At 45.5% G+C, this 26957-nt stretch overlaps 1 protein-coding gene across 1 annotated transcript in view; it reads left to right on the top strand.

Moving 5' to 3' along the window:
* The window catches only part of ETFB (electron transfer flavoprotein subunit beta), a 394856-nt gene that overhangs the window by 10906 nt on the left and 356993 nt on the right, over nucleotides 1–26957 (top strand). Inside the window, exon 2 of the mRNA XM_085615815.1 lies at nucleotides 17206–17364. Within this exon, the coding sequence (XP_085471941.1) occupies nucleotides 17206–17364 (159 nt within the window). The remainder of the gene's footprint in view (nucleotides 1–17205; nucleotides 17365–26957) is intronic.

Raw genomic sequence — 26957 nt, 5'->3', positions numbered from 1 at the left:
GCTTCAACCCCTGCAGAGATAACCGCACCTCAGAAAAAATAACAAACTTAAAATCTGAATTGGAACTTAGAAAACTTTTAGCAAGAAATCTCAACAGCTTAAGAGCATCAACGGGGCCAACCTGCTTCAGATATCTAGAAGTTGGTTGTGTGGCAGTGGCTACGGTTTCAGCAACACCCGCACAGAGTGGATTTTTCTTCCAAAAAAGTGTCAATCTCTTTTTGAAGCGGTACTTAAAAACATTTTTTTACTTTTTGTCTTCCAGACTTTCTCCAGGAATAATCCACTTGATATATTTCACAAGAGCTCCACTGCAGTTGGCCTCAAATTGCACCTTGGTCCCAGTCTACTGCAACTATTGACTACCATTGATGCTTTGTTCTTTTTAGTGTTATTTTCTTTTTTTTTTAAAAGATCTTTTTATTGCATAAGAAAACAAACATAATTTTGGTTACATTAAGCAGCATGTATCGTAGTAGTAAAAAAAACACAAACCTACAGTAACAAATTCCCAACTGGTCTTGGGAACCCGGTAACATCCTGTCCTCCCCTCCCCCTGGCCTACCCCGCCCCCCCGCCAATTGACAGGGCAGCGGCAAAGTCCAGACATCCTTGATACTAAGCTTCTTGGTTGATACCTATGATAGGAGCCCACAACTGCCCCCGACATGCATTCCACTTCCCCCCCCTATTTTAGTCCATTTGTTCTGTCTACCCCTGCCTTTGTAAACCACTCTCTCAGCCTGCATACACAAGTCCATGTCCCTCTTCCAATCGTTCTTTTTGGTGCTATTTTCAACTAAAACTCATAGCTCCATCATCACCTGTGGTAGGTAAAGATGATAATGACAGAGGTGGATGAAGGAGGATGAAAAAGTAGCATGAGGAGGTAGGATGGATGGAGAAGGGTATAGGTGAGCAAAATGAGTGATGCCAGTAGGAATGTGGGTAAGCATGTACTGAATCGGGGGTGAAGAAGTGAGCAGAGAAAGAGCAATGCACAAGGGTGAAGGCATAGGATGATGCTTTTGAGAGATGGGGATGATGAGAAAGTAAGGTGGTCATTTAGGATGGTCATGAGCAAATGAAAAGTGGCAGGGGAGGGACTGGAGAAAAAGTGTGAAGAGCCTGGAGGATAGTGGTAGAACAAGAAAGAGGAGCGATAGATGAATAGGGAGGGTGATGTGATGGTTAAAGAGGGGGTGATAGGAATGAGAGGGACTCGTGGGAGACAGGAGAATGGGAAAGAAGGAAGCACGATAATCACTACTTAGGAGAGAGAGTTTAATTGTATGCCCTCACATGATCTGGGCGTTGCCTCTTTCTTCCCTTTAAGATTGACAACAAAATATTGTTTGATAAACTAGCCATCAAATTACAACTCCAGTCATCAACCTTGGAAGATGTACCCTTGGTTGCAGGGGTAGAAACAGGCCCAGATTTGATGTCCAGTTTGCTTTTATTGCTCAGGTTGCTACCTTGGATTGATCCTCCAATTGTTACCTCGCTTATTTAGCAAAAATACGCGTTACCTCGCTTATTTAGCAAAAATACGCATAACCTCAGGTCTTTGTAGATCCTATGTGTGCTCATGACTATGTACTGTACAATCCAGTCCTTAATGGTGCCACTGTTTAGAATCTGGAGAGGTACCAGGGAATAAAAGAGAAGTTCCATGCACAATTACGCTTACCCATGAATTCCCACTTGCAAATGCACATCCCTCATTCTTTTACATACATAAACCCAGAACTCCATAGGAAGCAGTAGTGAAAGTGAGGCTGACAGAAGAGGGTGAGGTGAAGAGAGGGGTGGGGTGAAGCAGAGAGATGGCGGATAATAGGGAGGAGGCTGAGGCAGGAGGAGGATAGTGACAAGAAACTAGGATGGTGAGGGAGAGCGAAGAAGGGGGAGTCGATAATACAAGAGGATGAGAAAGAGTGAGAGGAGGGTGAAGAACAGAGATATGGATGAGGAAGAGGGGAAGGACAAGAAATATAGAAAAGGATGAGGTGAATAGGAAAGGGTGAAGTGGAAAAAGAAGGGTGAAGTGAGTTAATTCTCACACAGTGAGAGGATGACGAGGTCAGTAGAGAAAGTAGGATAAGGAAGGATTTTGAGGTGAGAGAAATATGAGGGTGACCTAGAGAAAGAGAAGGGCACATCAGGGAAACGTGGATAAGGTGGAGAGAGAGTAGGATGAGTTGAAGAGAGCGAGGTGGGGAGTAGAGGGTGAGGTGAGTGGGACAGCAGGGCAAAGTAGAGAGAAAGGAGGATGAAGTTAAGAAGGAGGAGGGGGAGACAAAATGGGGGTGAGGTGGAGAGAGCAGATGAGATCAAGCCCATAGGTTTAAACCTCTAGAAATACACAATTAAAACGAGTAGACAGGAACTGGCAGCAGGCGTGGTGTGCAGCTCACACCCGTACAAGACCATCCAGCATGTCCCGACCCAGCTCTCAGGCACCTGGGAGACTCTGGACAAACTCACTCATCTTTATAGGCCACCCATGCTCCTTTATGGCCCTCCAAGGTCCAAAATCCTGAAGCTAGGTCAGACACAGAACAGTGCCAAAACCTCAAACAAAATAGAAAGCTTCATATTGTGTGCAAGATTCTTGAATTGGGATCAATCACTGTTGATCATTTCCTATTGCAAACCACAGGTGACTTACATCACTGGGAGGTCATCGATGTGTTTTTCAATAGGCTGCTACGCTTTGATGCAAAATCTTCATTTGTATATTTTACTTAATAATTTTGTAAACATACGCGGAAAAGTTGTGTTGTGACCAGTTCCTCTGACGCACAGACACCATGATAAACACCATGATTAAACAGTTGTACATCATATCTGCATAAGACACACAATTTGATGGACAGAATGCAGAACAAATCAAAACATTCACCCCCAGTCAAGAGATCTGGGTTAACCTCTTGCATGCTCATGACGAGCCCAGCTCGTCATGAGGCACAGTGGAGCTGTGCTCATGACGAGCTGGGCTCATCATAACGGCCACGCTCCGCCCACGCGCGATTGATTCCCCGCATATGTGGGAGAATAAATCAGTGGGCGGAGTCGTGACGAGCTCAGCTCGTCATGAGCACAGCTCCACTGTGCCTCATGACGAGCTGGGCTCGTCACGAGCACCGTTGCGCCGCCCCCCCGCGCCGTGGGGGAATTACCCCCGTGGCGAAGGGGTTAAATCCATCATTCTTTTGCTCACCATGCCACCCCAGTTTAGACCTGGCCATAAGCAAATCAGTCTTGACCCTGTGCCTCATGGGAACAGTCCAGCCCGAACTGCCAAGCCAGGTCCTCCCTGGACCGGAAACAAGCATCCTAGGACCGGTTTCGGATGAAACCCCGAAACCGGTCCTAGGATGCTTGTTTCCAGTCCAGGGAGAACCTGGCTTGGCATTTCGGGCTGGACTGTTCCCATGAGGCACAGGGTCAAGACTGATTTGCTTATGGCTGGGTTCGAACTGGAATGGCATGGTGAGCAAAAAAACGAGGGATTTAGGCCCAGATCTCTGTACTGGGGTGAATGTATGGCATTGTTCTGCATTCTGTCCATCAACTGTTGTTTTTGCATCATATCTGCATGTCTGATTGGGCAAACAGTCCCTTGTCAGTTCATTGAGGGCAAACGGAATTACTGACTATTCCTGAGATTTCACAAACGTGCTTGACTTGCAGTCTTCTCGCTCAACTAGGAAAAATCGTAACAACTCGGCTAGGCAATAGCGTAATAACTATTGGAAACAGGGCCACATGACCACTATCTAAAGTAGGTTTTTTAAGGGGGTTAGGGACAATAGCCAAAATAGGCAAATGAACGGCTGGAAATTGTGTGCGACAAATTACATTAAAGAATGTAAAAAAAAACCTTGAAAACAACTTTGCACACACAGAACGCCCCAATTGAGCGTGTGACATGAAGCCCGTTAGGATTATTTTGGGGGTGAGAAACTATACCCTGATAAGTTTGGTTTATTTAAAAGTTGAATGTCCTCACCTTAGCCCGTCTCCATGTCCGAGCACTTCGCCTTCCCACTTCAAACACACACTGCCCTTGGAATACAGATCTCAGCACTATTTCAGCAAGAGCTGAAACTAAACAGAGCAGGTCTCCCCTCCAGTGTCCATGCTCCACTTTAATTATTGTAAGACAAACTGATCAATGATTGTTTTCTGAAAGACGTTTCTGTGCTCATAAATTATTGTTATAATTTAACATGAGCATGGATAGACTCTGAGCATCTTGGAAAGAGAACTCCCAACATCTTCGCGCCACGTTGTACCACACAGAATATATGTTCTTTGGATAATGGGTTTAAAGAATATTGACAGGACTGAATTAAAAAAATCAATGTACTATAAATGATAATGTGTGGAGATGTCTTCACCTATTGTATTGATTTCTTTTGATCGTATTAAAATATTTGTTTGCACCACACTTCAGAATTACAGAAAAATGTGCCTCATTTGTTCTTTTCTAATTCTTAGGTAGTCTCAAATACCTGCACAGTTTACTTACAAACATTTAAATGTTGTGGTCTTCTAGAAAAAAATAACATCCTACAGCCTTCTTCAAGCACTCCCCTAGTAGCTTGCCACGTAAACCCTCTCACTTTGAAGTCAGAGAAAGAAAAATAAACACCAAGCTCTTGGAAGACTGAGCCTGACATTTGACCTCTCTGAATGCAGAGGAAATGTGTCGAAATAAGAGCAAGACTTAAAGGCCTGTTTACAAAAATTCAATACTGGTGGAAGAATACAGTAAATAAGCTTTGGGCAAGGAAAGGGCCGTACTCGAGCTGGAAAGCCCTCCCAAAACAAATAGAGCCAGAAAATTGGAGGAAAACAAATGTGAGTTACAAACCACAAAGCCAATGGTAAGCAACGGGTGGAATGCATTCCCAAGGAAGGTTTCCGAATGTCCTCAGGATGTCCTTAGTAATCCAGACATCGCTGCTTCATTCGAAAATGGCTTGATTGGAAGGTAATTTTGGCACCTTCCTGTCCTTGGCTGGAACTCAGAGGCTCTGTAGCTGGTGCTGCTGCTGTGCTCCCTGACCTCCAGCCTCGGCTGAATCCTTCCTCAGTGCAGTGCAGTGAATCCTTCCTCTCAGTTGCACATCTGACAGAACCGATGAGGTCAGACTCTGTTGTACCAGTCAGCAGGGCTTTGCTCCATCGCAGTGGGACAGTGCCAGAGGATTTAGAGGTAATCTGAAATCTGCCAAGGCCTACAGTGTGGGCAGTAAATGTGCCCCTGTGACCCACTCCCAAGTGGCAATTGGATGTTATTTTACCTGCACTGGTGACGTCTTGATGTAGTATATTTTCTATGCTGGCGCCTGCAGATTTTGGAATCTGCACACAGTGTTTTGTAAAGATCAGTAAAGTTTGCCCTGGAATTGTCTCAATGAGCATGGTACAGAATCTGCGTGGGAGAAAGTTGCTCTAGGAATATGATTTCGTAAAATAATTCCCTTAGAAACCTTTTGCTCTCATTAAATACACCTTAACAAATTGAATCCTGAATCAAGTGTGATGTGTTAGGCCCTTTTTAGGTCTTGCCTGAGGCAGCGCTTTAGCGCTGCTCTCGCGAGAGCTTTAGTAGACGGGGGGATTTGGAAGTGCAAACTAGTGCTTTCAGGCCTCAAAATACAGTGCATGTGCGCCGGGCGCGCGCACCATTTGGCAGCCTGCGTGATCATTTCGCGACCGCTTTGATGTTCTCAGTGAGCCGCGCGGCCACTGAGAACATCAAAGCGGCCGCGAAAGTGCTTACCATTTGCCAGCCTGCGTGCCTCTCTCCCCTACCCCCTCCCTTATCCCACTTCCTGCTTGTTGTTGTCTTTCCCGGGGTATGGCCTGACAGACAACTGCTCTGGTCACCAGATGCCGATGCAGGCCACGCCACGTCAGCGTGGTCACCACTTGTGTAGCTGAGAAACAAGCGTCCCAATGCCCTATCCTTCATCTCGGCACCCAGCACAGCGTAGGTCTTGGCACAGCGCACTAATAGACGAGGCCTGTCGTTGACTGGCGCATTGTTTTTCCAAGCGGCCCTCTTCCTCTTTTAACTTCCGAATCTGAAGTCTTCTGTGAATACCGCCGACCCACAGCCCCCCCCCACTGGAAGTTTCATACCTCTGCGCAGTATTTCCAAGCAGTGAATACGAGCTGCTGAGACAGATAGAACAGGCCCGGGACTTTTTGTAAACAGACCTGCCTATCGGGTCTAGAGTTCACAGGATTCAAAGGGGCTTCCATTCCCTAGCTTAGAATTGAACAGACTGCCGCCTTTTGCTTCTTTTGTGTGTGTGTATGTGGGAAAACAGTGTTTACTTGATTCCCACCCGTCTTAGATTGATGCCAGCCATACCACAGGGTAGTACCACTCAGATTAGCAACATAAACTCGGCAGCAGGCCTCTTCCTCGTGGAAGTAGTGTCAGCTCCACGTAAAGGCAAGCAGTCGGTCTATTTTCTTGGTAAGTGTAACTTTCAGACTGCATGCCTTCACTTTACCACAGCTATACAGTTACTTTTATTATTCCACTCTTAACTGTTCCAGGAAAGTCGAAATGTATTTAGTGCAGGCATGTCCAATCTATGACCATTTGACACCCCAGTTTTTAGTTTAGACTCGACCTCTTATGCTTCTAGTTGCTCGGTGAAATCAAGACTCTATATATTAAATAATATTTTCTAATTTTACCCCCAGTTCTGCCACGTACCATCACAAATTGTTAGCCTTGGTACTAAGTGCAATTTTACCCCCAAGGATACTTGTGTTTTGTGGTGTACAGTTAATATAAATTTCTGTTTCTGAGTCTCTCCTTATAGCACCTCTGTTTTTAGATCTGGCATTAGTCATGACTTTTAAAACAAGCATTGGCATAGCCAATAGGTCTCGCCTTTGGGACCTTATAAGTGTTTAGCCATGCAACACTTGATGTTGTTGCACCAAGGATATTGTGCTGGAAAACTAAACACTTATAAGGTCCCAAAGGCGAGACCTATTGGCTACGCCAATGCTTGTTTGTTGAGTATACGAGTTAATATTTCACACAGAAAGATTTCCTTTACGATAAAGTTAGTAACTAGTGTATGCAGGTTTTGTGCAAGTTGATATTCTATATGGTACCTGTAGTTTTCGTGAGGTTTGTGCTGCTCACGCCATTTTGTAAACATTTATTATCATGTTAATTGGTTAGGAGTTGTGATCACATCTCAAGCTGACCGACACTGTGGGCTTCTCCAATCAATTCATTTGGCCATTCCTCAATTCCTTTTACATACGCCATTCTGTCGCAATCTGCTTTATAATGTTAATTATTTGATCTCTCATAAACCTTTTAAAGCACAGTAGTCGGGGAGTTCTTATTACTGGTCATTGTGGAAAAATTCATGCGTTAATAAAACATTCTTAGTTGTAAAATAGCTGGCAAGATCTGCCATTTCAAACATTGCATCTCATAGTAAACTTTGCGGCCTGTGCCGGGCGGAGCACATGACTGAGGATCAGTATCTAATTCTTTAGCTGCCATTTTAAAGGTTGACCAATTCAACTCCTCCGTTGACCTTTGACATACACTTCCACCCAACAAATGTCATCCTTATTATCCAGCTCAACCTCTTTCATATCAAGATTGATGGTGCCAAAGCTGGTGATCATACCTTATCTCTTCAGGCACCTGCCGCTGGACTGCTGTTCTTCTACTGCTCAGAGATATCCAAACTCATTTCAAGTTCCGACTAATCTTGATTTAACATTGTAATGCCTTCTGCTACCCTCACATAAATTGATGTACTTTTCTGCAGATTCTTAAATAGCTCTGCAAGGCCTTTAGAAAGGTATAATATAGATGCACAGAAAATTAAAAAAAAACTATGTGCAGTCGAAAACTATGCAGTAGGTAAATTGCATTGTGTGCTGCGTGCTTATTTATTTCTTTGAGGTTTTATAGAGCGTGAACATGACCCGTTAGGGTATCAGAGCGCTTTACAAGGATAAACATGTTACGTACAGCATTAGGCATAGGCAAAGAAATATGGAAAGGGGGTTAGGGAATTGAACCACAATAGGACAAAGCCAGAGTTGTATACAATAATCAGTGCAGAACCAAAATCAGCGAGCGACATGTAAGCGATAAAAAGGGAGCCAGCAATAGTATACGAGTGGGCGGAAGATAGCAAAGGGCAGAGTGAACATTTGAAGGAGTGAGAGTTGGTACACAGAGAGTGCCAAGCAGTATAGGAGATTATGCACAGAAACACAAGTCATGATAAAAGGCGGTATGTGCGATCAAGGAGAGTTATTGGTGGAATTTGCTCATTAGGAAGATTTTGTCATCCTTTTTAGGTCATGCCTGAGCCAGCGCGCATGCGCTGCTCTGCGAGGCTTTAAGTAAGGACTTTAAACTGGGAATACACGCTCGCACGTGTGCTTTTTTTTTCCATCACCCACTATAGGCCTTTGCATGAGTCTTTCTAAGAAAGACAGCACACAATTGGCCAAAGGCGGGTGCATGTCCCGCCTTCTCTCCCCCGTGGCCTAGGGTGCTCGGGAGCGAGCAGCAGCGCGGCCGTATGCCATCTGATTTTAATTAGCAGCGTTGGTGCGCAGTGTGCCAGATAGAGGGCAGGCTGCATTCCAGTGTCAGGTTACGTGTTCTTAAATGGGACATCTATTTGCGAACCACATTCTTACTGCAGAATTGTGACTGAAATAAATGATGGGGAACTGCGGCGAATAATTCAACTTCCACATAATTTCGCCAACACATGGATTGAATGCATGTACTCGTAATATAAAATATATTTTTATGGCAACATTTTTTTTACATTCTGTTGTTCGAGCCGTGTTTGGGGCACCATATTTAAAAAACAAAGGCACGTACACGCTTTCTTTCCTACACACGTTCGCCGCCTCTTTTGTAATTTATTTACTTTTGGAGCCGTGTTTATGAACACCATGTGCAAAAATGAAAGGCCAGCTGCCACTTTGTGCCGTGCCCCCACCGGACTTATTTAAGACTTTTTTTTCCTCTCTTGTTTTTTGTTCCTCTTCTAAAGCCGTCTAGCGCCTCAAAGTTCCTTGCGCCTTCCGGAGCCTCTTCTGGCTGTTTTTGCTTCACTACGCAGGGTTAAATGTCCGGTTCTTTCTGATTCCCCACAGTTCCTCTTGTAATCGGAGCAATCTCTGGTCCCAGAAAGCCGCCCTCTTCCCCCCCCTTTCTGCTGCTCAGATCTATTTTCTCCTCCTCCTGCTTGATCTGATCTGACCAGGTACGTGTATGATACTAGTTTCTTTAAAGGGGCACGCGCTCTAAGCCGGCATTCCCACTCTAGCTTTAATATTTATATTGACAAGTTCTAATGGGCGAATGACGAGTCTCGCGCTTTGCAAGTTCTGCCCCACACCTCTGTAATTTTCCCCCAGCCCGCTCCAGGAGCTCCGTGTGCCCCCGCCCCCACCTTTTCTTTCTCTCCAGGGAGGCTGCTCTGGATTTTTAGGTTGGCGCCCCTCCCTGCCAGGACCCTCTGTGTCTCTCTCTGCTAATGCCCCTTTGATTTAAAGTGGCCCCCCCTCCCCGGGTGATTTCCTTTATTCTCACCCATTGATAGCCATGTGAGCTCTGGGAGGCATGGGGGAGGCCGGCCTCTGCTTTTCTCCCTATTAATGGCTGGGTGGGGCCCACTACACGGACTCTGTGTCAGGAGGTGTGCCCTCTGTCAGAAGGTGCCAGCACCACAGGGTACTGCCAGGGCCCGCCCGAGCCCACTGGCAGCCCCTAAGGCCTGGTGCACAGCTGCCTGCTGTAGACTCTCAGGGGCAGGAGCACCAGCTGGCACCGGAAGTGAGAACGCCTTCCGGTGTAAGATTGAACCTCTGAAAGAATGCATATGTCTCTCACTGAGTATGCAGTATTTTTGTTACTTTCTTTGAATCAACTTTAATATAGGGTTAGGCTTCTACAAACCCTATAAACGTACGAATAATAGCTCTCGCCTTTGGGACCTTATAAGTATTTAGTGATGCAGCAGGTCCCAAAGCCGAGATCTGTTGGCTATGCCAATGCTTGTTGAAGATTGACAGAGAAGGTATTCTTCTGATGGCGGATGGTAGCCAGTAGCCAGATTCTTGGAGCAGCCCCAGAGAACCCTCGGTTCTCGGAAGCCAGGTGGCTGGAGCACAAGGTCTCCCGTGGACCGGGAGTGTCCAAGTTTTTCAGATACCACAATTTTCTGGGCGAGGTATGCCGGGGAGTTCGTGTACAAGGCTTTGTGTGTGATGTAGGCCAGCTTGAGCTGGATTCTGGCCTTAAGAGGAAGCCAGTTCAAGGCCTTCAGATGTGATGAGATGCGGTCAAATTTTCTTGAGCCAGATAAGAGTCTAGCTGCTGGGTTGAGGCAAGCTTTTTAGAGGGGCCGTGGAAATCTTTGGTAGGCCAGATAGGCTAGAGCAGCCGTATTCAATTCTGGAGATAACTAACGCTTGAACTGCGGTTTTCTCAAGTAGCTCAGATGGAGCTTGGCCGTTGAGTTGATGTGTTCGTGCAAATTCAGTTTGCTGTCCAAGGTTATACCGAGAGATTTGGCAGAATCCACTATGGTCGGTGTGCAGTTGAGTGGTGTGTTCTAGTTAATCCATTCCCGGATGTCATTGGGGTTATTAGGGGGGGGAGATGAGGAGGAACTCCGTTATTTGGGCATTCAGTTTGAGCTGGTTATTGGCGAGCCATTGAACAGTCAGTTTCAGGGCGTCGTTCAGGTGGATAATCTCCTCCACAGAAGAGATTATGATGTATATCTGGGTATCATCGGCGTACATGTGGAAGCAGATGTTGGCCGTGTGAAGAATTTCAGCTAAGGGTTCAAGGTAGAGATTGAAGAGGGTAGGGGACAGAGTAGAGCCTTGAGGGACACCGATTGATATCGGGGAGGGAGCAGATAGGTTGCTGTTGACTAAGAATCTCTGGGTGTGGTTCTGGAGGAAGGAACCAAACCATTTGATAACGGTACGTCCTAAACCCATCCTGTATTCGAGGCGTTCGAGAAGTTTCTCATGGTTGACGGTGTTGAATGCCGAAGAAAGGTCCAGAAGGATCAGTAGGCAGGTTTTTGCATGGTCAAGGGCTTGGATAGCATCATCAATGATGTGAAGAATAGTAGTTTCAGTGCTTTGTCTCGGCCTGAAACCAGATAGGAAATCGTCGAGCAGATTGAAATTAGCGATATGTTGGCTGAGTTGTACCTGCACACATTTCTCCCCTGCACAGATACTTTGTGCACTCTCGATGTCGAATCACTATACACAAATATTCCCCAAATTGACTCATTACGTGTTATTGCGGACATTCTAGATACACGCGTGAGACCGCATGCAGTCCCCACCATCTTCATTTTACAACTACTTGAGATCTGTCTCACTAAAAACTTTTTCTTATTCGATGGCCAATTCTACCAACAAACGAAAGGTACATCGATGGGAGCAGTTTTTGCCCCAAATCTGGTCATTCTGTACATGAATGCTCTTGAAACCAACCATATACTGGTTCAACAGAACCCCTTCTTTCCTGCAATCTCCCTATGGAAGTGTTACATAGATTACATTTTTATGATCTGGCATGACACCCAAACCACACGAGCATTTCTTACACTGGATCAATAACAACTGTGGTGGCCTCAAGTTCACGCTCACACACAACAAAACATCCATTGCATTCCTTGACCTCAATATAGTACATAGAGACGGTCATCTCATCACCAGTCTATTCAGAAAGCCTACTGAACGCAATACTCTGCTCAAGTACAGTAGTCACCACCCACGTGCACTGAGAGACTCTTTACCCTATTCCCAATTCTTACGCATACGGCGTAGTTGCACCCTCAAAGAAGACTATTTTTCAGAAGCCAAAATGCTTAGCAAGAAAATGACAACTAGGGGATACCCCAAAAAATTGGTACGTACTTCTCTCAAAAGAGCATGGTACTGCCCCAGAGACTGTCTGCTAGTGCCCAAACCAAAGAAAATGCAAGACCGCATTATTTGCGTCACTACTTTTTCTCCATCCTCAAACAAATTCCGTAAAAGTGTACTAAAACATTGGAATGTGATAAACGTCGGTGTATTAAACCTTGAGAGGCCTCTTTTTGCTTTCAAAAAAAGCAAGAACGTCAAAGATCACCTAGTTAGAGCTGCGCTTCCAAGTCCACCCAGTACCAGCACCGGTACCCTGCATGCTCATTGGGGACTTCCACCCCTGACAGGTCACACCAAATGTGGAAATTGCACAGCATGTAGATTCACTGTAGACTTCAGTAACTGTAACACAAACAATGTTATCTATGTGATTGTGTGCCCCTGTGATAAAATATACATTGGTCAAACTACGCAAAAAATTCGAATCAGAATTTGCCAACACAGGAGCAGACTCCGATGCAAGACACCAAATGCACCATTGGTCGAACACTTTGAAGCTCTAGGACATACTGAAGATGACATACGTTGGACAGTGATCACTGTTGTCAAAATGCCACCTAGAGGAGCCGACCTCTCCCAGTTGCTCAATAAGGAGGAACTTAAATGGATCCTGAAGACCGGCAGCATTCACACAGGGCTCAACCGCCTCGAGGATTGGACTACATTGCTATAAACTCTAACTATGGCTTTTCAGAATCATACGACTAACTCTGCTAATCTGCCCTCTTGCTGAGTCTTTGTTTTGGTCAGAGTATCACTTCTCCAAACGTTTTTTGCTGTCCTAATTTCCATTATGCATTTTGTATCATTTGAATATTCGTTCTGTACCTAACGGTTTTGTTGATTGTTTGATTAACTCGTCATTTCACGCTTACAGTTCAATTTCCTTCCTCTTCCTGACAAATTATTGTTATGTACTTTTCATTGATTACCCACCACTCTAAGATGGCGCCTGCACTAACCCGTCCATACATTTTTCCGATCCATTGCACGTAGCTCTTCTACTCTACTATCTACCTTCACCCTCACTACGGTTCTTGACCATCTATTATGTTCGCTATATTTCTATATGGTTACTCTGTACTACTATTATTGCCATGTTAATTCCACCAATCTAAGATGGAGCCTACATTGACTAATCCTTCCCGTATATCTGCCCATCCGACATTGGCCATACCTTCATTAGTTCCCATTGGCCCCCGTTCCAATCTGCCGACCACGCGACCCTCCGCCTATCGCGTCTTATGTTCCCTTCACTTCCCGTAGTACATCCAAACATTCTACAGCGGATGCGGCCACGGAACTTTACTCTCCCGAACCCACGAGGTAAGCCCCCGCGTTATGGAGTCTCCCCTTATTGTTCATACCACTTCCGCCATTTGCCTTAGCCCCAATATTGCCCATCTTTGCAGGAGGATTCCCTACTGTGGTCCAAACTCCTCTCCGGATTTTCTAAGTCGTAAGTAAACTTTCCTCGCTCCGACCGCACTCCTTCACCTTTAACCCACTTCATTCTTATAGGCACCTTAGTTTTCACAGGCCGCCCATTATATTCCCTCGAGCCTGAAACGCAACACCTGGGACCCATCTTATTTCCTTCCGTTTCCCTGATGCCGTATTCACCACCCAATCTCGTGAGTAAGCATTCGGTTGTCCGACTCCACGCTTTCACCCGTAATTCACCTCCGGCTCATAGGCACCCTATTTTTCACAGGTCGCCGCTTAAATCCCCCTGAGTTTGACATTTGACACCTGGGATTCTACAGATCGCCTCGTGCCCCTGATGCTTTTATTCACACTCTATGAACCCTTGAGGTAACATCTCTTAAATCATACATTACGGCCCTTGCCCCAATTGAAACTGTATGGTCCATTGGTTGTGCATGTGATCTACTAACTGGCGCACTATTCTTCTACATGCTTGCTTTTGAAAAACTATTATGTCTATCTTTTATGCTTCTTCGTCCACATGATTGTTGTGACGTCCAGCCCAATTTTTGGTATTACACTATTCTTCGCGCTTTTTGGCTGTTATTGCTCCTCTAATGCGCCCGGTTATACTATGTGTTCGAGTCCACTTGCCACACAGTTTCTACTACCAATTTTGGAACTTAGTCATTATCTAATTCAGTGTCTATCTAGGGTAATCACCCATGCAATGTTTCTTACTTTTTCACTTTTGCGTCTCTTTCGTTAAAATTGTCCAAACAGATTTCCAGTGTGATAAAAAATATTGTCTTGTCTACTATGTATTTAATACAGATATCTCTTTTTCTTCCCCCCCCCCCCCTTTTCCTCCTATTGCTTCACTTGTCATGTTGTTGTTAATTATGTAATCCAGGCATTTTTATACGGGCAATTTTATTTAATTAGTCCTGATGATGATCCGATATCCCCCTGATAAGGATCGAAACGCCGTCGACACAGTTGACCACCTTACACATTATATATACTGTATGTAATTTACTGTGAAGGTGACCTTATATGTATCAGATGTTTCACTACTTGAAGTATTTACTGCTTGAAACATCCTTGTAAATTGCCTAAAGATTTTTTCGCACTTTATTTTCCATGCGATATGTAAGTTGTAGGATACAGGCTTGTATCCCACTGAGATTTAACTTACATCTGTTTGCTTATTATTACTAAATTTTGTATATTAAAGTTGCCTTTGTCCGGCTGGACACTGGCTGTAATATAGAACCGATTGAGGCTATATTCATTGTACCACTAAATTCTTTTTGTTTTCAGGGACCACTGTTTCCTGTAAATACACATTTCTCCAGCACTTTTGGAAGAAGAGGAATATTGGAAATTGGTCTGAAGCTGCCGGATTCAGAGTGGTTTTTTTTTAGGATAGGGATGACTTGCCCGGATTTCAGGGAGTCGGGTATGGACCCTTGAAGAAGGGAAGCGTTGAAGATTGCAGTCCAAATGGGAGCGATTAATAGGGAGGTCGCTGCCAAGCAGTTGGCGGGGAGAGGATCGTTGAAGTGGGTATTTGGTTTTAAGGAGGATAGAATTTTCGAGATGAAATGGTCATCATAAAGTTCGAAGTAGGACCAGTGAGCATTGTTTTTGGGTGTTGACTGGGCGGGAAGAGGGGAGAGATGGGTCCCGGTAAGAGGAGGAGGGAAGTTTGAGGTGGCATTAAGTTCGATACCTAGCGAATTGATTTTGGTTGTAAAGAAGGAGGAGAACTCATCTCAGGTTATTAGTGATTTTCTAGTTTCTTTGGATGGTTTTGCTAGTTTGTTTGATTGAAATTTGACTATTTCGAACTATTTGCGGGGTCTGTTGTTGGCATTTTCCAGTTCTGATCTGAAAAAATCTTTTTGGGATATGAAGATGTTCTTGTAGGTATTTCTGGCCTGGTGGCGAGGTTTAAGTTGGGGGGCTGAGGGGTGCTGTCTCCAGTTTTTTTTTTAGTTGGAGAGCTCTCCTTTCGCTGTTGAGGGGTCCGCTGAACCAGGGGTTTTTGTCTTTGATTTGGGACATTTTGAGCTTTAGCATAGCCAGATCATTCAATATGATGGACATAGTCGAGTTGTAGTGCCCTGTGAGGTCGTTGACCTTAGAAAGTTTGGATGGGGGATGTAGGTCATTCTCGCATGCGAGTAGTCAGCTTCTCGAGGTCAAGGTTCTTAGTGTCTCTGAGCCAACGTTTTGGTTTCACTGGTTGCCCATGGCTTTTCATGCGGCAGCCAGATTTTAGGATGGTGCTGGCGTGGTGGTTTGACCAGTCACATGGATTCATTGAATTCAGCTTGACCGCCGATGCCTTGGCGATGATCCAATCCAACGTGGTGCCTTTTGAGTGGGTTGGCAGGGTGCAGGCCTGGGTGAGTGATTGGTCAACGAGGAAGGTTTTGACAGTGTTGACCAGGGAGTCATTGGGGTCATTCCAATTCAGATTGAAGTCACCGAGGAAAATGTCATTGGTACGGGGGAGACTTTAGCAGTAATGATATCCATGAGAAGATCAATGAATGTGTCGTTCTTGCCTGGGAGGTGGTAGAAGATGTGCAATTTGCATAGCTGAGTAGAGTTGTTACTACTGGATAGGGCAAGATATTCGCAGGAGTCTGTGGGTTCTGCATGGAGTTCTGTGACAAGGAGGTCTGAGCGGTAGATGCATGCAATGCCTCCCCCTGTTTTTTACTTGTCTATCAAGTCTAACGATGTTGTAGTTTGGTGGGACCAGTAAATCAAGGTAAGGAGAGGAAGAATCATTGAACCACGACTCGGTTAGGATAACTACATCTTGAAGGCAAGATATGAATGAGTAGGCTTGTGTAGCACGTCCTCCACAAAATGAACTTTTGTGGAAAGTCTAGTGGCTGTACACAAAGTGCCAAAGGCTCCGAGGAAGGTGGGATGGTCTGCTTCTGATTTGATTAGGAGGAAGCCTGTTCCAGATGATAATCTGCAACCATCCCTCAGGGGCCTACCCAGAGATTCATCCATAGATCTCGTCTTGTTGCTTTATGTGTCTCTTCAAAGCAATGTGGGGCAATACAAAGCCCTTTTGTATTTACCTTAAAGAAGATCATTTTAGATGTGGAAAGGCTTTAAAACGCTTCTTTCCATTTTAAAGCCATACCAATATTTACAATTACTTCTTTCGTTGTTGTTTTCTGATAGACTTTGATGCCAAGATGCTACACTTGCAGCACACATACTCAAAGTGTTTCTAACATAAGAAAACCGCCATCCCATTAGAAACAAGTGTGCTGCTGAGCTACCTGCACAGGCATGTGTCTAAACAGTCATGGATGCTTTCCCAACGCCTTTTACCTGTGTTTGAAAGGTTTTACAAACTATAAATCCACCCCTGTTTAGTAGCATCCTTACCCTTATCTCGATCAAGGGTTTGAGAGGGGGGATTGACTTCAATACATTTTACTCAAGAGGGGGGGGGACCTGTGTAACAGTTTGAAGACCATTGCTTTACGGGATGTCGTGTTTCTACTGCACATTCTTCAGTGACCCCAGGGACACTTTAAGACCCCTATTTTGAGAGACCATTGAAGTGCTGCAACGGTATTCATGTGCCTTCTATGTTCCCGACGCAACATAAGCAAAAGGTTTCTGGCCTTCGTATCTAGAGTCCTGCAAAGAGTCTGTCTCCTGACATATTTGAATCCTGTAACGCAGTATTCTGGGCTGTCATTAAAACAATGTTCTCTTTTTTTGCGCCAGGTTCGAGTGAAGCCAGACAAGACTGGCGTGGTCACCGATGGCGTGAAGCATTCTATGAACCCATTTTGTGAGATCGCTGTGGAAGAAGCTGTTCGAATGAAAGAGAAGAAGCTCGTCAGTGAGATCATCGCTGTAAGCTGTGGCCCACAGCAATGCCAGGTATGTTTCTGCATGCACACTAAAGAGTGTGCCTTTTTAAGGAGAACAATCACTATAGGAACAAAATAGACATCCGATTGGAGGCTGGTGACCTGACATGCGCAGTCTTTTAGATGAGCAGTGGGGACTTCCTTGACTGCTTAGCAGTTTGTTGCTATTGAGCCTTACATCACAGATTTTACAAAAATTATAAAACATATCTCTCTTCTAGTCTTTTGTAGTGAAGATAATTCACTATCCGTAATGACGGGCATTTACGCATCTACATGGGAAGAATATTTTGGTAGCATGGATGCTCTTAATGAGCCACCCATCAAACCACCGGAAGAGTTAAGAGAAAGACCAAGTATTCCAATCTCAATTGAGCTTCCTGAAGTCCGTACTTCAATTGCAAAGCGCTCTAATGGGAAGATGCCAGGCCCAGATGGCTTTCGAGTTGACATTTATTGATTATTTTTATTTATAGGCTCCCATAACTACAAATGTGCTTAACGTAGCAGCAATGTCCAAATCCCCTATGTCCCGATGTCATTGTTCTAATTTTCAAAAAGGGGGACAAAACGGACTAGTCTTGTTCTAGGCCTATTTCATTCGTAGATTCAACAGTCATTGTGGTGGGGCGGACTCTATCTGCAAAATTAGAATGCTTGACACATGACAATACAATCCTCTCTGTGGTCCAGTATGGTTTCCGCCATGTTTTGCGAACTATTGAACAGTGTCGCAACCTGTATCTTCTGACCTAACAATACATAATGGCCAAAGGGGGATCAATCCACTTGGTGTTTATGGACCTCTCCTCTACCTCTGATTTAGTAATTTGCTGTAAATTATAGCACAATATTTTAGATTTGGGGGTTGATCCCGCACTATTTTCAGGCATAGCTCCATGCAGATACTTATGCCTCCATCAGATTTGCTGCTTCAAGAGACCATACCAACTCTTTGGAATCGGCAATTGGGGTCCATCGAGGGTGTGTCATTGCCTCTTTCTTCCTTACCCTGTATATTAATGAGTTGGAGGCTAATTTGAGGTTGGAAGGTCGGGACATGTCTCGGATAGATGCACGCCGGGTGCCTGCTCTTCCTTACACCACGAAGTGTTCCTATTGGCCTGTATGGCTAATGAGAAACAGCTTTACACTTTTTCTAATGTTATGAAGAATTTGGATATAAAGATGAATATGGCCAAATGGTATATCATGAGATGTGGCCCAGAGTCCACTTAACCTAAATCTCACTCATTGACTCCACTCGCGAAGTTAAAACCTTTCAATATTTGCGAGTACCCTTTGATTCTGCATTTCTTTCCGTTCATCCAGTTAGAATTGGGCTACAGCAGTTTGAGAGAGCGATCGAAGCAGTGTTCAGATTTTCTAGTAACCTGGGGTCTAAGCCTGGAAGGAGATGGTGACCATCTATAATTCCAAACGTATTCTTGTAACCAAGGAGCTGAAATTCGGGCCTTCGCTGCATGATAGAAGATTGACAGCTGAATATGCCTTTCTTGTGAAGGGTGCAAGCAGTTTCGAAAAGTATAGCTTCTTTCATTTGTCTCGCCGAATTGGGTATTCGCAATATGGACGATACAATGAAACTTCGTCCTCTAATGTTATGGATTTCCATTTGGTCTTAACAGGAGACTTCTTTTAACTGGCTTATCATTTCAGAATGTCTCTCCTTCACCCATGGTAAACGTATGCGAAAGATGGGTTTGATAGGCAGGGCCAGCCATAACTTTCCTCCACCCCTTCTATTGCGAATGTGTGTTCAAAAATGATGCTAAAAATTTGTTTTGAGAGAAATAGAAATGTCGGGAGCAAAGAATGTTAGCTGAGACTGACGAGCCCTCAGTTAATCCATACATGTCGATTTGGACACTGAGTACTGAGCCTGACCTTTTATCTATTGGTGACGTACAACACAGGTTTCCTAACTCGGTTTAGAGTTGCTATACTTCATGTGTAGTATCCTTTCCTTTGAAGGAGCTATGGTGAGCAGTGCATTATTGCCCATGTGAAACGCTTTCAATGTAATCGAATATACACTTTATTATGTTTTGCCGTTTTTATTCAGACCCTGGGAAACAGTTGCTGTTCCCTTTGTTTCATCTTTTTAAATTGTGAAATTTTTGGCTGGTTTATCAAACTTTACATCACCTGACCAACGATGTCATGTGTTTTTCAGTTGTGCAATTTATCCGTCATTCTATTAGAATATGATCCTTCATATCATGAATTATTGTAATGCCAGACTTTTAAGATCGATTGCTATTGAGTTTTGTGCAACAAATTAATGTATGTTATTAGTCGCAGTTTTTATGCAACACTTATTATACATATCTGTACGCCTTGTATTTTTTTACAGTAATCTGCCAAATAAACATTATAGGATGATGATTTTCTTCCAATTGGGATGATTATGGTGGTGCAGCTCGAGCACATGATCTAAGGTGACTTGTTGGCCTGGTACATGCAAACCTGGAGAGTTTGTAGTAAACATGTGTACTCTGTAATATCTTCATCATAAAAGAACGATGCCTTAAAATGCTGAATGCTTAAATTTAGACAAACGTAAATCAGTAGTGTTTGCTTAATTCATGTAATTCCATTTGTAATTGCTTTTGGAGCTCATTGTGAGAGGAAAGTAGGTTGATGTGGTAGTAGAGCCGTAAGAACCGCATTTACTTAACTTTCAGTGATGGCCGCCCATTCTGGCACCCAATGCTGCGCTAAGCCTGTTAGTGCTATCTCTGTATTGTTGGATAGCAGCAGAGGAGAGACAAGCGGTGTGATGCAGAAGGGCCTTGGAGGGATTGCTGGGTCTCAATGCTTTGCTGAAACGACCTTGATACAGAAGAGAGGTTGACATGATGGAACAGTGTATGGGCATATAGTGCATCGCAGTAGAGATGGTCAGCTGCGATTTCACAGGTGGGTAGTCGGGAGGAGCTCCTAGCCACAGCAGGAAGTGGTAGTCATGGAGAAGGTGTGGATAGGGACTGAGGGCTGCCTACTGGCTTTTTCAATATGAAGGGTAGACCTAACTTCAAGGGCAGTATTATAATTGGGAACTAGGGACAATTACATTAAAAACAGAAAAGAAGCATAGACAGACAATAGGTCTTCCCTTAATAAAGATAGGGCCAGGCTATTAGTTTTGCCAGTGTTTGTTTGTAAATCACTGCAACAAAAAAGTAAAGGAAGAAGACATTTTAGGCTTATGGTATTGCACTACTGTACGCTGATTTCAACAATTTCCTTTTTAGGTCTCGGCTGGTGTGGGCTGGGCACATGCGCAGTCTCACTGGCGAGATTTAATGATTTAGAGGGAATTCTGTAAAGGGCTTCAAGCCCCGCCTCTCTTTCCCATTGGCCGGCGTCACCGTTTATACTAAACAGTGGCCAGCCATTGGGAAAGAGCACTTTGTGACGTAGACTTTTCCATTTTTCGGCCGGCCCACTTGGACGGGCTCGTCCGCTTTCCGGCTGAAGTAAAAGGTTTCTTATCTTTATGGGGCCATGTGTTTCAAACACATGGCCCCATAAAGACAAGAAATCGTCTGCAGCGCAGTCCTCTTTCACTTTCGGGACCGCGCTTCTAGCACAGGGAGGACAGGGCTGAGGCAGTAGCCTTTTTCACTTTTGCAGCCTTAATACGGTGATTAATTTCTGCGCACAGCTTCCCGCGGCCGTAGGTCCCAGACAGCACTCGCCTAAACAATCCTTCACTATGCTGCACTTCAGAGTCACCTGGTGACCACGGGGCTGCACAGACTTCGATTCATCAGAAGGTGCTATCCAATGAGAAGGCAGCTTGAGGAGCAGAGTATGACGGCTCGCATCCAGGCGCTGCTGAAAAGTCTGAGCACCTTTAAACACATACAAATCACACTCCCTGCCTGCAGCTGCGCAGGCGGCAGGGTCTCCGGGATAATGCGTGCGATGCAGGGCACACAGGAGGCAGTGGGACGGCGGCAAGTGGCGCCTGAGCCCATAAACCCTCGACAGCGGCCATATGGCACCTAATAAGTGGCCGGTTAGTGCCTAAACCGGTTACTGAATCAGACCGGCTTAGCGATATACCAGCCCTTCTCACCCTCTTCCGGGTTGTGTTTACACACTCACACACCAGCGGGCACTATCAGGACACGATACTCCGTGACCCTCTCCAGCCAGGCCCTAGTCCGTCTCACTCGCACTCTCCAACGGGCCTTGTGTACACACACCAGAGGGCACTATTAGGACACAATACCCCTTGGCCATCTCCAGCCAGGCCCCAGCCCATCTCACTCTCTCCCAGGCCGTGTTTACACACACTTGCGGGCACTATCAGGATACAATAAGCTGTGACCCTCCCCAGCCAGGCCCCGGCTCGTCCCACACTCCTCCGGACCTTGTGTTCACACACCAGCAGGCACTATCATAAAACAATACCCCGTGGCCCTTCCCAAGTAAACACGAGGGCAGATCGCAGTGGTAAACACACAGTGCAGTCCCAAAACACACAACAAACACGCTGAACAAACATGAGTACTGCCAGGTAAACACAGAGCACAGGCCCAGACACCATCAGACATCAGCGCAGATACTACAAGTACACACACAGGCAGGTAAAAACACAAGAATGCCAATCACCGACCCACACACGACACGCCAGGCAAACTCAGAGTGCGGGCCAAAAAACACCGCCAAACGTGACCCTGGATCACGCGTAAAGAAACCGCACCAATCTCCAACATACACTCCAAAGACAAACAGCAAGTGCCAGCCGGTAATGCCTCAAACCACACTGAAGCCCCTCATTGCAGCGCTAGTTACAGACAGCTGCCTGTAGCACGGGGTCACGGGGAGGACAGGGCTGAGGCAGTAGCCTCTTTTACTTTTGCAGCCTTAATACAGTGATTCGTTCCTGTGCACAGCTTCCCGCGGCCGAGGGTCCCAGACAGAGCACTCGCCTAAACAACAATCCTTCAAGATTTGGACGGCGCTGCCCTCCCGACTTGTGGTCTCCGAGTGTTTCTTGCCTGCTGCGGACCTTCCCAGCGGACCGAGGCTGTGTCCATTGGAGCGAGCGAGGGCTTCGTGTGCCCAGTAGTGAGGAGGCAGTAGAGCGGGGGTACGGACTACTTGGCCCGGGTACGCATTGTCGCACGGCCGCAGGATCCCCAGACACCCCGCACACACCACAGGCACAGACAGATTATCGCACCACACGCAGCCGATAGTCACCCCCACCCCCACAGGCACATAGCAGACACCCACACCCACACAGCCGACAGACACACGCAGGAGAGATACACAAAAGAGACCAGACACACGCATACAGCAAACACACAACAGACAAAACAGACATGCACACACACGACAGACACACATAGGTATCGGAGAAAAGGGATCCATCCAGCCACACACCGCATAGGAGCCAAGACACAGCACACAAAAGAGAGACACAGCACACACACTGCAGACAGACACACCGCACACACAAAGGACACAAAACATATGGGGCCTGTCCACATAGCCATTAGGCAGAACGTAGCGATTCGTTGAGTGACAATTAGACAAATGGAACATAAATTGTGCATGTATGCCATATGGGGGTGATGTGCTATTGACTCTCTTCAGCCTGACAAGTCCCTACCAGCAGCGCTAACTGAGCTTCAATGTTTAAGCGAGTTTTTGGGTTCTAAAATCAATATCCACAAATCACAGTTGCTGGGCTTGTATCTTTCATCAATGATGAGATCACAAATACAGTCTCAGCTCCCATTCCAATTGCCAATAAATATTCTCACATATCTCGGGCTGCACATAGTTTCTACCGCCACTGAAACAGCCAAGGACAACTTTGCCGAACTAGTTTAACAATTAAAAGCAAACGTCCAAACTTGACATAGCGCTGGATTATCCTGGCTGTGGCACATTGCAGTGGTTAAGATGACAGCTCTTTAACAATTTTATATGGTCTGGGAAGAAGACTAGAATAGGAGCTAGACAAATACACTGTCTCATAGATGAGGGGGGTGGTTGGGCATCCAGAACATTACCTATTACTATAACCTACCATAGCTTCGCTATGTAATGGAGCGGGAAGTTACCTGAAGGGGAAATATTTGAATAATATCGGGTGTGCCATTGGGTTACTCACCCTACGATAAGACCAGCAACCAGTTGTCCATTACATACATTTGTTTGAGAAGTGCCTGGTATACAATGAAATCCAATGACTGCTGGAGAGGAAGCAGGAATACTGGGTTATTACTAAACTTGCTGTAATTGCCACAAGCGCACCAAGTATTGGGAGGGATATTGACTAACATTAATGCAATGTATACCTGCCCAATTCGGAGACTTCTAGCCTATATAATTCTCGGAGTCATAATAAGCTAAAATAGAACTCCCCAGAGGAAAACTGATAACAATCCTTTTATGTGGAGCCAAGCAGGTCATTTTGGCGGTGTGGGGCACCAATAGAATACTGGACCACAAATACTGGATGTATAAGATCTGGGAACTCCTAGGAATGGAAAAACATTCTAGGACAGTGGATCAAAAAGCACTGTGAGAAATACTTGAATCCTTGTCTAAAACTAGTATGCAACGAATTTAAAGACCTAACCTGCCCCAAATACCTCAAGGTCTTTCTTCGAGTTACTTGTTAGAGTTTTTACTTGTCGTTTTTATGATGTCCCATTATTCTATTTTGTCTTATGGCACTTTATTGAAGTCGGACTTTTTACTTGGCGTTTTTTACAATGCTTTATTATTCTACTCTCATGATTTTTTTTTGATTTTTTTTTTTTGTCACTGGTCATACATAATTTTTATCTGTCATTTTTACAATGTCTCGCTATTTTACCATGTTTGTTACATTGTGACCGTTTTTAACAACTTGAAATAAAAAAATGCATCTATCTAATCTATCTAATCTATCTAAGTTAAAGTTGACGGCTCCAAACTACATAGAGGGATAAATAAGAGACCTCAATCCCCGAGTAGGCGCACACACAGCCTGTGTGAGTTTAAGTTTGAGTTTAAAATATTTCTAAAAGCGCACGTACACCGAGCGGTTTCATGGCGCTGTAATGTACTACAAATTTCCTGAGGGACAGAAAGACGGAGTCAGCTAGAGGGCATTAGGAAGGGAAGGCTTGAGTAAAAAGTAAGGTTTTAAGTGCCTTGCGAAAGAGTGAGTACTGGGTGCAGGATCTCAAATGGGCCGGGAGGGAGTTCCAAAATGCGGGAGCAAGTGTGGAGAATTTAGAGCCTCCCCATTTTTTTCTTCTAAAGCGGGGAACCACGAGCAAATGTTGGGTGGATAAGCGAAACTCCCTGAGGGGAACATAGGAATGAATTTCGGAAGTGATATAGGCGGGGGCTGGGCCGGACCGGGCATTAAAGTTGATACAGCCCAGCTTAAACTGGGCTCGTTCCTGAATGGGGAGCCAGTGTAGACTTAAGGAGGGACGTAACATGGTGTGATTTGGGTAAGTTGAAAACAAGGCGGGCCGCCTGGTTCTGGACCAGCTGGAGTCGTCTCACGATGTATGCGGGCATGCCCCAATAAAGGGTGTTGCCGTAGTCCAGGTGGGAGATAACCATCGCCAGGACTATGAGTTTGAGTGCGGAGGGGGAAAAAACCGGGAGACTTTGCGGATGGTACGTAGGGAAAGAAAAGATGAGGAAACGACCGAACTGACTTGGGAATGAAGAGAGAGTTGGTCATTAAGGTTGAATCCAAGAGTTTTAACAGAGGAAGATGGGATGGGGGGGGAACCTAAAGAGGGGGGCCAGAAGAGAGAAGACCAGGGACTGGAGCAGCCACCTGTCAGCACCAACTCCGTTTTGTCGGGGTTTAGCTTCAGGTGGTTGTGATTCATCCAGTCTTGGATGAAAGTAATGACTGAGTGGAAATTGGATATTGACTCAGGGGAAGAAGATAGGGAGAAAATAAGCTGGAGGTCATCCGCATAATTAAAGACGGAGACCTCCAGTTGTTGAAGGGCAAAAATAAGAGGGGCGATATACAAATTAAATAACAATGGGGAAAGGGAGGATCCCTGGGGAACCCCGCATTGAACTGCACGGAGATCCGCAGAATAATCACCCAAATGCACAGCTTGGGAGCGGTCATGCAGGAAGGAGGACAGCCAGACCAGGGCCGAGCCCTCGATTCCTGCCGCTCTGACACGGGAAAGTAAGATGGCATGATCAACCGAGTCAAAAGCGGCGGAGAGATCGAGGAGGACCAAGGCCTGAGGATGGTTTCTGTCCATGCCCTCTCTAAGTTTGTCAAGGACCGACAAGACTACGGATTCCGTGGAGTGAGCGGGGTGGAACCCGGCCTGCCTGGGGGCCAAAACATTATTCATCTCCACAAAGGTGCTCAGAGTTCTGGTTACATGGCGTTCCAGTACCTTCGCCAAAAAGGGTAAGAGTGAAATGGGGCGGTAGTTGATAGGCACCGAGGGGTCAGCCCCAGGTTTTTTTAGGATGGGCAGGATAACGGCCGATTTAAGAGGAGAAATGACAATGCCCTGTGAAAGGGAGCTATTAAGAAAGGTAAGAGGCGGCAGAGCACAGGTAGAGTAGATTTGTTTAAGGATGTGTGCTGGGCAAAGATCTAGAGGGGAGCCGGATTTAACCAGAGGCAGAAGAGATAGGAAGGAATCTTCTGTAAGAAGAGGGATGGATTCGAGGCGGGCTACAGCTGGGGGACACTGAGGGCTAACAAAGGACGGGGAGGGAAGGGGGATGTTAGCTTTAATAGCAGCTATTTTGTCAAGAAAGAAAGAATTGAGGGAATCACAGAGATGCTGTGAGGGAGAGGGACGAGAAATAAGCCTTCTTAGTTATCAAGATAGAGTTTTTGTAAAGGGCCAAAAGGGTGATATAATGATTTCTAAGAGTCGGGCAGTAATCTCGCCGCCAAGAGCGCTCAGCCCGGCGGACGTCGAGTTTTTGAGCCTTCAGTTCCTTATTGAACCAGCGATTCGCGTCTTTGGAACGCCTGGATGAAATCCGCCTTAGAGGGGCGACAGAGTCGCAGCCTGCTCGAAGCCACGCGTTGATGGAGTCCGCTTGGCCGAGGGATGAAAGTCCACGGAGGTCCGGGCTGGAAGCGCAAAGTGTGGCAGATAAGAGAGCCACATCCACACGGTTCCATGAACGTGCCCAGATGTTTTTGGCAAGAGCGGGCTTAAGAACTGGGCTGAGGGATAAGGAAAAGGAAATGAGGGAATGATCGGACCAAGTGCAGGGAGAAATAGACAGTGAGGTTACCGGGAAGTTGAGGGACCAGATCTGGTCAAGGATATGACCCTGGCTATGGGTTGGGGCGTGGACAGCAGAAATGAAGTTGAAAGAGCGGAGAGACTCCGAGAACTCTTTAGATGTTGAACATTCGGCCGGGTCAGAGGGCCAAAAATTGAAGTCACCTAGTACCACAATGGAGGAATTGTTTACTACTAGGGTGGCCACCAGATCTTGGAAGCTCGGAAGAAAGAGTAGAGGGGAAGAGGGAGGACGGTAAATAAGAACACAGGTACATGGGGAATTGAATGAAAGTGAGCGGACCACAAGGCAGTCCGA

This window comes from Triturus cristatus, chromosome 7 (genome assembly GCF_964204655.1).
Source record: "Triturus cristatus chromosome 7, aTriCri1.1, whole genome shotgun sequence".
In the NCBI taxonomy this organism is placed as follows: Eukaryota; Metazoa; Chordata; class Amphibia; order Caudata; family Salamandridae; genus Triturus; species Triturus cristatus.
Note: the sequence above shows the minus strand (reverse complement) of the source record. Positions and strands in the feature narration are given on the sequence as shown.